Source organism: Patagioenas fasciata, chromosome 10 (assembly GCF_037038585.1).
Source record: "Patagioenas fasciata isolate bPatFas1 chromosome 10, bPatFas1.hap1, whole genome shotgun sequence".
Taxonomy (NCBI): Eukaryota; Metazoa; Chordata; class Aves; order Columbiformes; family Columbidae; genus Patagioenas; species Patagioenas fasciata.
This window is the reverse complement of record NC_092529.1, coordinates 10,806,868-10,819,762: the sequence shown is the minus strand read 5'-3', so window position 1 is coordinate 10,819,762 and position 12,895 is coordinate 10,806,868. Positions and strand designations below refer to the sequence as shown.

At 47.5% G+C, this 12,895-nt stretch overlaps 1 protein-coding gene across 3 annotated transcripts in view; it reads left to right on the top strand.

Moving 5' to 3' along the window:
* Positions 1 to 2,144: 2,144 nt before the first annotated feature.
* Positions 2,145 to 12,895, top strand: part of CACNA2D2 (calcium voltage-gated channel auxiliary subunit alpha2delta 2) — a 218,201-nt gene continuing 207,450 nt past the window's right edge. For all 3 annotated transcript variants that reach the window (XM_071813114.1, XM_071813113.1, XM_065845442.2), the window contains exon 1: positions 2,145 to 2,502. In XM_071813114.1, coding sequence (XP_071669215.1) covers positions 2,378 to 2,502 — 125 coding nt within the window. In that variant the 5' untranslated portion in view covers positions 2,145 to 2,377. The remainder of the gene's footprint in view (positions 2,503 to 12,895) is intronic.

Sequence of the window (12,895 nt, the reverse complement as noted above, 5' to 3'; positions counted from 1 at the left end):
GCTGAGTGCCAGGCATTTGGAAGAGCGGTTGATAGCTGTGGCAACATGCAGTTGTGTCCCTGAGCTTTTCTTACAGGACAGAGGATCAGATTGCATAATGCAGAAAAATCCTGTATTATAAAGGATATCTGGCAATTGCAATGTTGCCTCATGGACCCTGGCTATCCTGTTAGAATAGGAACCTGAAATCTGCACCCTGTGGGCCTATATCTTGAGTTAAATTTTAGCTGTTAGACAGATTCTAACTGAGATCCTCTGGGAAAGAAAGTATGGATGTAACAGACAATGGAATTGGTCTTTCAAGAGTTTGGAAAGCCAAATTCTACATAATGAAGTGTTTACTATCTGCTGCCAATTCTGCCAGCAATGGACATGCTGTTTATTGTATTGTCGCTTGTTTCCCATGTATAAGCTAGAGATTATCCACTTACCACTGCTGAAACACACTTGGAGGTTGTGAATTGTAAATTTCTATATGACAGGTCAGTAACTGTGATTTCAACTGTAATAGCCCATGCAAACCTGCCTTAAACTACACATGGTAGGTGCAGTTGAAATACAGGATGCAAAACCAGACCATGTCCTGAAGGACGTGCAAAGAATAGCCATAGTCTGCACATGGTACAGGAGCTAGAGAGGCAATACTGATGTGTTTCTTAATATTTTATTGAAGCATTAAGTTATTGCACATATCCATTTCTGTGGTGAACACATCAGGTCAGTGTGATGCTTTTGCAACTCCAGCTTTCTGGATCTGAGTGTGTGTTTTAGTGCTGACTTCCAACATGAGTTGGGAAAGCCATAGTATTTCTCTACCTCAGTAAAAAAAGAATTGCCTCTCTGAACCAGCTCAGGCTGGAGTAAGTGCATCAGATCCTCGTTGTTTCCAGTTATGTATCAGTGTTACTCACTGCATGAAATTCATCATGGGTCTGGATGCAACCACATGAGTTAGGGCATCACTTCTGTGCTCTCAGGATACTGGAAATCTGAGTCTGTGTCACTCCAAAATGTTTATTTTTCCCATCAGAAACAAAGGATGGAGGCAATTCTGTCCATCAGCAGAATAAAAACCCTCCTGCAAACGAGGATATGAAGTGCTACAGAGAAACAATCTCCCCATGGTAATCTTATCCCCTTCCCAAACTGAAAGGCTCTTAAACCTCTGTGCTGGGATCCGAACTGCCAGGGGCTCCTGTCCTGCGGTTCTAGGAGCAGGACTGAGGAGCCTTTTCATCTTCAAAGCGCTGATGTACAGTGTGCGAGGCCCTTCCTCAAGAGGTCTGTCCAGACCCTGGCAACCTTGCTAATATGCTTTTTGAACTTAAAGAGGGAAAAGTGGACCTGGCTACAAATTGTCTGGCCCATGATTGTCCAGGTCTAGGCTATCTGGGGAGTGAATTGGAGAGCACGTGGACGACATTCCAGCCTCTGTGACTGTCCCTGTGACTCCCAGTGGTTGGGCTCACCAAAGCCTAGCAGCGTGGGTTTGGATTTAGCAAAGATGAAATTCCACTGCAGCTACCCAGAAGACAGCGTTGCAAAATCCAGGCCTTTAGAAGTCTGGCTCGGAAACCCTGGTGATTTTGGGCTGTGTTTATTAATTCTGTTATTTTGAATTTTTAGCTTGCCCTTTTGTCATGCTCATGAATGCTCCCCAAAGTCATAGCATGTTTAAAAAAAAATTAACCATAGCTGCTGTTATTATAGTCTAACATAACTGGAGGTTCCCGTGCACTGATGTGCCTTCGGGAGGTGGCCCTGGGGAAGAACACGGTACCCTGCCAGAACTGCAGTGACAGATCCGCCGGGGGCAGCACCCGCGGGGGAGATGCGAAGGAGCCCACCGGCTCCCTCGTTGGTCGGGGCGGGGGCACACCGGCGCGGCAGTGCCCGGGGGAGCGCCCGCGTTTGCCCCCCGCCGACGGGGGACAGCCCCCGGCGGGGTAAGGGGGGGCGAGAGACCGCGGCCCGAGCTGCCCAGCCCGGTGTCCGTCCGCACCTCCCCGCACGGGCCCGGGGGCGGCGGGACCGGCGGGGGGGTGTGCGGGGCGCATGCGCGGCGGCAGCGGGGCGGCGGGGGCCGGAGCGGTGCGGGGGGCCGGAGGGAGGGAGGCAGGCGGGCGGGCGGGGAGGAGGCTGGGCCGGGCCGGGCCGGCTGCCTGCCCGCCTATTTGAGGGAAAGTAGCGGTTCGCGGGCGCTCAGTGCCGGCCGCCGCGGAGAGCCAGCGGGCGAGCGGCCGCCGGTCGGTGCCCGTAGCCGGCGCGGCGCTGCCCCCCTGCCGAGGACTGCCGCGCTCGTCGCACGAGTGGCGGCGGGGGGAGCCGCCCCGCGGGGCCGCCTCTGCCCCTTCCCCGCCGCGCCGTTAATGGAAACATGGCGATGGCGGCTCCGACCGGCAGCGCGGCGCCCGTCGCCCCGGCCCTTTACGGCCACCTGGCCCTGCTGCTGCTCCTCGCCACCCCCGCCGCCCACGGCTACAGCTTCCCCCAGCAGCACACGTAAGTGCCGCCGCCCCGGCCGGGACCCCCGGCCCCGCGGCTCGGCCCGGCGCGGTGGCGCATCGCGGGGCCGCCCCGGGGCCTGCCGGCGCCGCGCGGGGGAGCGGCAGCGGCGGGCGCTGCCGGTACTGCCGGTGCCCGCGGCCGTGCGGTGCCGTGCGGTGCCGTGCCGCTGCATGCGGGCGGGCGCGGGGGTCTCCGCCCGCTCCCTGCCGGCCGCCGGGGCGGCGGGGCGAGAACGGACCCAAAGTTGCTGGAAAGCACAAACTTCCCCGGCGGGTGCCGGTGTGCAGGGCGGCTGGTGGAGCGTTCATGTGGCGAGAGGGGGGAAAGACCAAAAAGGACTTCTTTTTTTTTATTTTCCCCACACCCCGGTTTCAAGCACACAGTGTGGTACCACAGCCCGCCGTACCCACCGGAGTTTGAGTATGAACTAGTAATAGATGGATAGTTCCACAGGCTATCCGAGCTGGCGGTTCCTCCGTTCCCTCCGGACCGACAGAAATGGGCTGTAATCTATTGAAAGAAAAAGTCGGAAAGCAGCTCGTTTGGGTGAGGGGGTGGGGGACTGGCGAGTCGCTGCAGGAAGGATATAAATAGATTATTTTGGAAGAAAGCGAGCATTTCGGAAGTTAATGTTTGGGAATATTTGCTAACATGTTCGTCTGTCTTGCATACCGTGATAACCCCGAAGCCGTGTCCCCCTCCACACAGCCAATGTGAAATCTTGCCGATATGTATTTTAAGAGGCTGTCATCTCTGTTATGAAATGCTGAGTTTTGTTGACACAAACCTGAAAAACCCAGACGATTCAAAGTAAAGGCTGACACTGTGTCCTTACAGTCTGCATTTCTGAAGGTGGGGAAAGATTTCAATGACATAGAGTTAATAATAGCAGTGTTGCCCTTAACTTTGTGCTGCCCCAGTGGATGTGCACTGCTTTATGTCACAATTTTCTTGTCATTTTTGATTTGCTTAAGAATAAAAATACATTATATATATGTCATATGAAGTATTTTTGAAAGCCTTTTAGGTTAACATCTTTGAGCTCAAAGTACGTTTTTACAGGCATGTAGTCAGGCCTTCTGAAAAGAAGGCTTATTGGCAGAAGAAACAACGTTGTTTATTTGGGAGAGCTGTAGCTTACCATGTTAGTATCTGGCTTCACCCAAGGCATGGTTGTTTGCACTCCTTATTTATCCAGAATTAGCTCCCATTGAAACAGATTCTTTCTGAATTCTTTTGGGTCTTCTATCCATGTTTCTAAATGTCGTTGACCTTTGGGAGCCGATGGGTTCTCTTTCCTTGCTGTCACGTAAATACAGAAATTCTTCAGAATCAGACCTTGAGAAATGTCTACCTACAGGGGGAGGAGAGGAAAGGGAATGTGCCAGTTCTTGTCCGAGGACCACAGCCTTATGACCTGATCCAGCGTTGCTCTTGCATGGATAATCTTTACTTCCATAAGAATCCCTGTAGAAATAAAGGGGATTATGTACCTGGTGAAGCACAGATAGAGTTTGTGGGATGTTTTTTGTATTTCAGCAGCTTTTTCGGGAGTTTCACGTTGTTGGTTTCTCCTCTTAAATTCGGAGTGCGGAATCATATTATGGAATAAATCTCTTCTAGGTACAAGTTTACAAGTCAGAACTGTGATTTCTTTCTAACTGCAGAAAGTTGTATGAGAAGGCTCTTATACCAGGAGACACATACTCAAGAGAGGCGTATAATTTGTAAATAATACATTGGCCTTCCTGTTGCCTAGACTGATTATTGTCTATATTGTTCCGAAAAGCTGGTACTATTTATTAGCTGAAGCAGTTTTCTTCCAGATAATGTGGTGGGCTTTACTAGGATTTAGTTAGCTCTGTGCTCTCTTATCAGTGGTCTTATCAGAGTGGGCCTGATTCTGTACTGAGAGATGTATAAAAGGTTGTATAAAGACGTATAAAAACTGAACCCAGTGGCAAAGTTTCACAATTTCTTGCAAATATGAAGGGATGGTCCTGAAAAGGCCACTAATACTGTGTGTATCTCTGGTGGGAAGCAAAGCTGCCTGGCTGCATCAGAAGAGACACAGAAGGGATGCAAGCCCCCAGCCTGACCCTGTGTCTTCTTGCTTGTTTTATTCCCCTTATGACCTGTTTTGTGAACCCGGAGGAAGGAAGGGTTACGAATGGATATTTGATGATGATGCACAATTGCTGGGCAGTGGGTTAATGCTGTAACATGTGGGCTGAAATGCCCTATGAGTTCTGCCCGCGGGCTGGTTGATTGTTTCTCAGGAAGGAAATATTTAATGGGAGTAAAAAGGCACCAAGGCTTGAACGACACTCCTTAATTGACTCTTCCCCTGTGAGTAGCTCCCTGTCTGCACCCTTCTTGTTTTTAAAGATGCTGGATATAACTTAAATCTTTTTGAGAGGTTTGTCAGTCAGAAGCTGAGTTGAGCTGGTGATATGGGCTGCTAAATTCTTCCTGTTACAAGCCAGGTTTTCCTTACTTTGGATAATGCACCAGTGAATGATTCAGAGCATTGATTAGAAACCTTGTTTGTCTTTGGAGATTTTTCTCTGTAGATCACTTAAGTCATCTCTCACTACAGGACTCTCAAAAATGAGGCTGCTTTTTTAAGCAGCCTCAGAATTGTTTTGTTCTGACAAGCAGCAGACTGAATGATTAGGATATTTTGCCTAAGGGGCAGAAGAGAAGAAAATAAAGAACAATTATTTTAAAAAAAAAAATCTTAAATTATTGTTTGCAATCGTATTAATTTTCGTCGGAGGTTCTGTGTTTTGATTTTTGGTTCCGTCCCTGATAAATCGCTGGTGTTCCACATTATCTCTCCCCTCCCGAGTAGTGTGGTTTTAATCATCTTAAGCTGAGCTAAGGAAGGCTCAACTCAGCCGGTTGTCCAAAGGGGAATTTCTCATTGAGATTTAAAATGCAAAATCCCAGACTGGGAAAAAAAAAAACATTAGAGCGGGTGTGTTAGGTGATGTCCACTGACTGACAAGACTCCTTTTAGGAATGGTCATGTACAAGAATGTCTGTCTGTGTGGTCAACAGGATTAATGGCTGTGGACAGAAAGGCTGTTGATTGCAGTTAATTTTTTTATTTTTTTTTTTAATGGTACACAGAGGGATTCCTGTGGCAGCACAGGAACAACCTCTGCTTGAATTTCTGAGAGACTTGATATTAGATGATTGAAAGCCTTGTCAGTCAGGAGAGTCCTGCACCTGTATTGCCGTTGCTTCCCGTTAGTGGGGGTTTTGTGCATGTGAGTGCTGGAGAATGTGGCTACCAGTGCCACCACCCGGGAGTGGAACAAACCCCCTCCTCGCTTTGCAGAAAGGCTTTTTGTCACTTAGACTTGAAAGAAAATTGCCATCTGCTGGAGGGTGGTGAGCCATTTGCTTCTTGTGAGGAAGCAGGTGTGTGCAGAATTGCTGCGCGCCCGCTGGCGAGGCTTGGCTTCAACGCTGCTCTGCAGGGCATCCGTGACCAGCCAGCCAGAGCAGAGAGGGGTGTCTGCAGGGGAAGGTGCCAGCCTGGGAACCAGGGTCCTGTCCTGCATCTTTGGTGTGACATTTAGCGCTTGTCAGGTGCAGACAGTCGTTTTGGGCAGCAAACTGGAGGCATTACCAGTGTTTCTGTGGGACAGTGAGCTGTGAAGGCCCCTGCTGAGAACAACAGGTACCCATCACCACTGGAAGGTGGTCTTGAGGCTGCCTCTACCAAATTAATGTCTTCCTTTTAGCAGGTTTTGATTTGTACTTGTCTTTTTACCCCAAATGAGGTTAATGATGCTGGTAGTGATGGCACATCAGGGTTAGCAGGGCTTGAAATAAATAACTTTATTAGGACTGGATACCTTAGGGTTTGTGGGATGCCATGTAGAGGAAGCTCCTTGTCTTGTTCTACTGCCCACCTGCTGTGCAGTCAGAAAACCTCTTCTAATTATGGTTTTGATGCTTGGGAAGGGAACTTGTCTGGAAAGGAGCAGAGAAGAGGTGGGGAGATGTCCCTGCTACACTCAGCTGAACAGAAAGGCAGCTCCCTGGGAGGGCAATTGACCCTGGTGACTGGCAGATAACATCGCTCCATCCCTGTGAGGGCTGAGCAGCTACCATGAGAACTGGTACTCTGTGGAGACACAGACACCCAGTGTCCCTGCATCTGTGGCAGAACACGTTTTAGGATGCGCAGAGGCACCCTGAACTGTCCAGAGGTAAAAAACAACCTCAAGGAGAGGACTAGATTTTTTTTTTTTTGAAAGCCATTTGCAATATTTGACATTTTAATTTTTTTTCTCCATTTGTGTTACTGTCCCTGCATGCTTCCTGCTCAGGTATTGCGTGGGAAAAGGGGCAGGCATGGCAGAGCAGGGCAATACCGCTTGCTTGCTTGTCCTTGTGATAACTCAACGCTATACTCTGCCTGCAGTGATCCCATTCAAGATTGTGGCTTCAGGAGTTTGAATGTTTCAACTGTATACATTGCAAAATTGTGAAGTTCTCTTGAGAGGGCATGTAGGTTCCCACTGAAATCAGCAATGTTCCTGCACGTAGACCTGAAGGTAGAAATGGGCTTGTGTTTGGTGTTTGACAAGCAGGGTTCAGATGCTTCATAGTAAAGAAGCTTTGTGTGTGTTGTGTGCAACAGCCCCTTGAAAGCTGAAGGTGGTTACATGGCGTCTAAGAGGAAACCTGAAAATGTATCCTTGAACGAGCTTCCTGGTGCTTGCCTTTAAAAGCCATCAGAAAGGCTCTTGAGGGCTCAAGTGCTGGGGCATCTGCACGCTGTAACATTGTACATGTGCACAAACCGTACGATTTATACAATGCTTTTTTCAGTCAATGAAGTACTCAAGTGGGATGATAGAAAAAGTCATTACCAAGCAAAATACTTGAGTGAAATATTCAGCAAGAAAGGACAGTATCTGAATGTCTCAGTATTTACTTTTCCAGGAACATCTTGAAAGCAAATGTGTTTTGTTAGCAAAATTATGTTTTCATCTCTGGGATGTTGGTAGTACTTTGTTTTAGAGCTCTTTCTGTAATCTGGCCTTCATTCTCTAGTTTGTTATTGTTTGGTTGCATGGGGATTGGGGTTGTACAAAGTGTTGTTACTGGAGAGTTGTTTTTTATCAACAAACTGTTGGCAATGTTTTCTTTAGGCTGAATTGTTTGATCTTTCAGAGAACACACATGGATCTTCTTCGTAACTTTGACAGTTGTCCTATGACCTTTCCAATTCTGTCTCAGCTGTTATCTTTTGGTCATAAATATCACAAGAAATAAAAGGTATTTACCCAGCGAAAAGGATTAATTTCCCAGCTGTAAAGCAAAGCGTTTCTTGCATTGACTGATGGTGAGTGATCGGGATCTTTAGCCAGATCAGCTTGTGATGGGTGAAGGGGCTGCAGGGCAAGAGACACAAGGATCTGAATGGCAGTCAGGCCAGACAAAGGTTGCACGATCTCTGGTTTCTGTATCCATTCATTAACTCGGTGCAAGGCCGTTATTCTTGCTGGTGATTAGGCTGCTGTGCTGCCTCCTGGGAAGCTGCTTCCCAGCCTGGTGGGCGCAGCACATCATCCCCAGCACCGCCTGAGCTGCCGTTCAGGAGAGCCAGGATCTGGCGTTCTCCCCTTCTAGTTGAGGCTGAGAACTCCAGGGAAGGTAATTGCTGATAGCAATCAGATTGGGTGCTAAATAGGGATACAAACCACTTAGTGCAATAGCTCTGATGATAAAGCTTTGGGTGCAGTTGCCAAAACAGAAGTTGAGTTTGTATCTCTCTAATGAGCCAAGTGCCTTTGTGCAATAACACCACTGAAGTGCATGGAGTTAAACCCAAGAAGTACAGGATACAACGTGATTTCTAGCTCCAATTTGTGTCTAAAGTCCCTGAAGTCTTTGAAGTGAAAAGGAGATCTTTAATAAGAGCAAATCTCCTCCTACTCAGCTGTGATTCTTCTTTCATTGTCCACGAAGGGTGGGAATGGAGCTGCTCTTCCCATGGACCAGGCTGGAGCTACTTTTGCACCAGTGGTTATCTCCTGTGAATGCACTGGATCCCTGGGATTTTGGATTTCCTTGGTGCCAAAACTGTTTTGCTACCCTGTCCCACACTGACATTTGGAGTTCATGAATCAATATGGGTTGTGCCAACTGTGTGCAGGTGTATCACTGTGATAGAAAACCTGGATAGTGGATTACAAAAGGCACGTTCGTTTACCTGACAAGGTTGTCTCTCTTGAATTATTTATTAGGCTTCATGGCATGCTAGTAAATTTTGTAAAAGCAATGAAGTCCTGGTAACATGAGCCTCTTCACTGCAGCTTCTATAGTAGAGTTGTGATGAGAACGTACAGGAGGTGGGGGATGTAGGACGAAAGGAAGAAACAGGCAGTGAGTGGAGGGATGGAGAGAGAGACTGCTGTCTTCACGTGCAAATGGTGAGGTACAATGAAGTGCAAATTAGTTAATCATGCTGTGCGTTGGAGCAAAAATCTGTGTAGCGTTAGAAGGCAACTTATGCTTCAGGGAAGGGTGGGGGGGAAAGGATGGGGAGCACAGACACAGGGGTGGGGAAGGGTGAAAATCTCATGAACAAAATGCTGGCAGCTTCCTGTCTGTAGGAACATTATTTGCAGGGATGGTTTCTTTAAAGTGTATACTCATTTTGTCGGGATTTTCTTATTTGAGTTCCACCAAATGAAGGATGAAGCCAGGACTGGCTGATGGCTGGAAGGCTTGCGGTTGTGCTGCCCTGTGAGGGGAGAGCAGGGGACTGCTGTGTCTGAGTTTGTGGCTCAAGCTGCTTGAAAAAAAGCTTGTTCTTCTGTAAACCAAACTTGGCTTGGGGCTTGATTGCTTCCTTGGACTCTGGAGTCTGCTGGCACTCTGGGAGCAGAGCATGTGGCTGCGGACCAGAGAGGTTTGCTCAGGATAACCTGGAAGATGTGTGGCCAACAGGAGCGTTAAATCAGTGTTATCCAACAGGGAGAGCCAGGGCCATAGGAGCCCAAAGCCTGGCACAGTGTGCCGCTTGCCTCCGTCCCTGTTGCAACATCATCTCAGAAAAACTGGTGTTGCATTAGGCACAGGGCAGGTTCCTGGTGTAGCTGCCACTGCGTACCTGATTTGTTGATGAATAGAGCCTCCCCCATGCTTTCAGGCTGCTGAGCCTATTGGCCTTCCAAGCACAAACAAAGTTACCCCTTAAACTGTTCAGTTGGTGGAAAGAATTGAGAAAGAGTGTTGTATCCACCTCCATTGTGTCCTCCTCCATTGAAGTGATAAATGAGGATATGATTCTCTTTATAAACACCAATGTCTTTTGACTCATAGCAGAGCTGGGTCCTGAAACTCATCGCAAGCTGCCAGTCTGTTTGGTGTCAGTCTGTTTCTTCTCCAGTGGGCACTTAATATTCTTCAGTCCAGAAGAATTCAGTATCCAAAGTCTGAGTTTATATTCATCCTCCAAATAAGAAAACAAAACAAGGGGCATATTTCTAAATATTCTTCAGAGTCTACCTTGCATAAGCTACTCATGCTTCGAAAATGTGCAAAGCTCTCACTGATTTAATTTCTGTTGAATCAGAGATATGATTGTATTTGAATTCTCATCTCTGTTAGATTTTATGTCATAATATCTCTTTATTGTTGCAAATGAACTGTCTACAGTGTGACACAGTGAGGGTCATGAATGCAGTGCCTTGTCTGCATTTCTAATGTAGGGCGGGTTTCACAGTCAGGTGTTTTGCAGCAGTAACATGGACATCAAAATAGAGACAGACTTAAGCCAAGCGAAGCACCTAATGTTCAGCTTTATCAGGTGTTAAAGATTGAGTCAGATGCTGGGCTGTGAGTGGCTGAATGTCTTTTTATTGCTCCATAACAAATGCAGCAGACCCAGGAGGAGCTAAAGTACCATTCCCTCATGTCTGAGGTACTCTTATAAATTAGAGTTCTTGACTTAAATGTTCACTGTAGTGTCACATTCTTGGGATCAGCAGGGAAAAAAAAATAAATGTTGTGTAGGCTCATGTGCTTCCAGGACCTGTGCAGGGGGAGGGATGCCCATTGCCCAGGTGAAAGTAAACCCTCTGCAGCAGAATGTCATGCATACCAGCGGGGAAAAAAGGGTGGAAGAAACAGCATTTAATTATTCAAGAACCGCAAGCTGAAGAGAGTTTCAGGACAGAGAGCCAGGCATGCATTACAGCTTCGTGGGCACTCTGCTTTCCAGTCCTCCTTTGCCTGCTCTGGGAAGGAGGGTAGATTACATGAATATGGAAAAAAAAAAAAACACAAACAAACCAACCACAATGTTTTTCTCTTTGTGTAGCTCTTGTTTTTTTATTTATTCTGGTTTTGTTTGTTGGGAAATCTTAATAATTGTCTATCAGTGACCACACTGATGACATTATTTTGCCTTCCACAGAATGGTAGCACTTCCAAGAGCAGAGGCCAAAAGAGCATCAGCCCCAAAAGGGCCCTCTCCGTCCCTCTCTGTGCACAGGTGGGGATGTTCTCCTGCCCCTCCTTGGCTCTGTGCTTTGAGGCTGCTTGTCACTGAGCCATTCTTCCTGCTGTTGGGTTTGTTACCATGCAGAAGAATTTGCTGTTGTCAGTCTTGCCTGCTGCGCTCTGCTACAGCTACACTAGGCTTAAAAGCTGAGAAATGCAAAAAATTTTTGAGATACTGGGCCAAATTCACCCAAAATGTAATGATGCTGTGGGGTTATGCTGGGGACAACTTTCAGGCCTTTGTCTTTTAACTTTAAAATAGTGTGGTGGTTGTGCTTGCTTCTGATGTGATTTTTATTGTGAGATGGAGAAAAGAAATGCATCTAACACATCTGCTATCTGCTCATGCTTTGGTCCCAGTTTCTAAATAACCCCATTTAGCACCTGCCTGCCTGTTTGACCCAGCAACAAAAACATTGTGTTGGCATTTCTGACATCAATACCGCCTTTTTACCCATCATCTTAAGGCTCAATTGAACTCTTCTGTGTCACTTGCTCCTCTCTGTATTTGTTTTGTTTTAGTCTTTACTTCAGAGAAAAATCTAACCAGCTGTGTCTCACTCCACCTCCTGCTGGGGGCTGGGGCTCTCCTTCCTGAGAAGTGGCTCCTTCCACAGGTGAACCTTGTACCCCCAACTTCCCCCAGCCTCCCTGTGCTCCCAGATGTGAGGATGGAGCAGCCGGGTACCAAAGGGCTCCCACAGCCGCATCTTGGCATGAGGTCTCACTTCACTGCTGTGGCTGCTGAGCTGGCTCGGACCATTTCCCCCTCTTGAGCCCTGTCCTGACAGCCTGGCTGGTGCTGGCACGGTGTCACCGAGGCACAGTGTCACCCAGCCAGAGGTGAGGCTGCAGCCCCAGACTGGGACTCTGCAGGAAGCATTGCTGCTGGCAATGCTGCAGTGTGGGAATCTTCTCCTGCCGTTCTTGTCTTGACACCACTCCAAGTGGAGCCTTTTGCTGAAAGCATTGGTGGTTTGTGCAGTTTGTGAATGTGATTGTGTGTGCGGAAAGCTGCCTTTTTTATTTTATAAGGGCCACTTAATAAATTTCACTTATTTGGTGATTCTTAGGCAACTGAGCATGTGGCCACCCTCTCATTGGGAAGTGGCTGCCAGAGCCCGTCCTGTTCTCGAGAGTCACAGCTGGTTGGTGGAAGACTACGTTTGCCATTTGCCAGAAAAAAGATGTGGTGTTTTAATGGTAGCTTGTGTAGTGCTCGACCATTATTCTTAGTTAAATCTGCTTGTTGCTGTGTTTGGACCATTTCAGTTCTTATTAAATCCCACAACATAGCATGAGGGTTTTTGTATGTGAAGTTTTTTCTAGAGAAAACAAAGCAGCTGTAGAAATGAAAGGCTTAGTAAATGGTACCTGTCCTTAAGAAGGAATATCAGAGAGATTGCGGGGTGGTGGTGGTGAGCTGAGAAGGGACCTGCTGAGGGTGAGATGCTCCAGCTGTTGCATTACCCGAGGCCCATATTGGGGCCACAAGTAATGTGTATACCTGCAGTTTCTCTACTTAACAATGTATGCCCCTTGTTGGATGAAGGATTCATGTGCAAAGCCTGGTGGTTCAGGAGCTGGGTGGAATTTGTGAGAATGCTGTTTCATCCCACGCCTCAGTGGCCAACCTGCCATACTCGGGCAACTGCAGTTCGTTGAAATGTTCTGACGTTTATGACATACACTGCACGAAAGTCTAGATCCTGTGAGCAGAGCAATGACTATTCTAAGTATATAGTATTCTCTTGGTCTAATTTTCTACTTGAAGCTAACCTTGCTTCCCCATTTGGCTTGGCTACAATATTTATTACAATGTCATCCCTTCTCATTTTTTTTCTACTGCTGT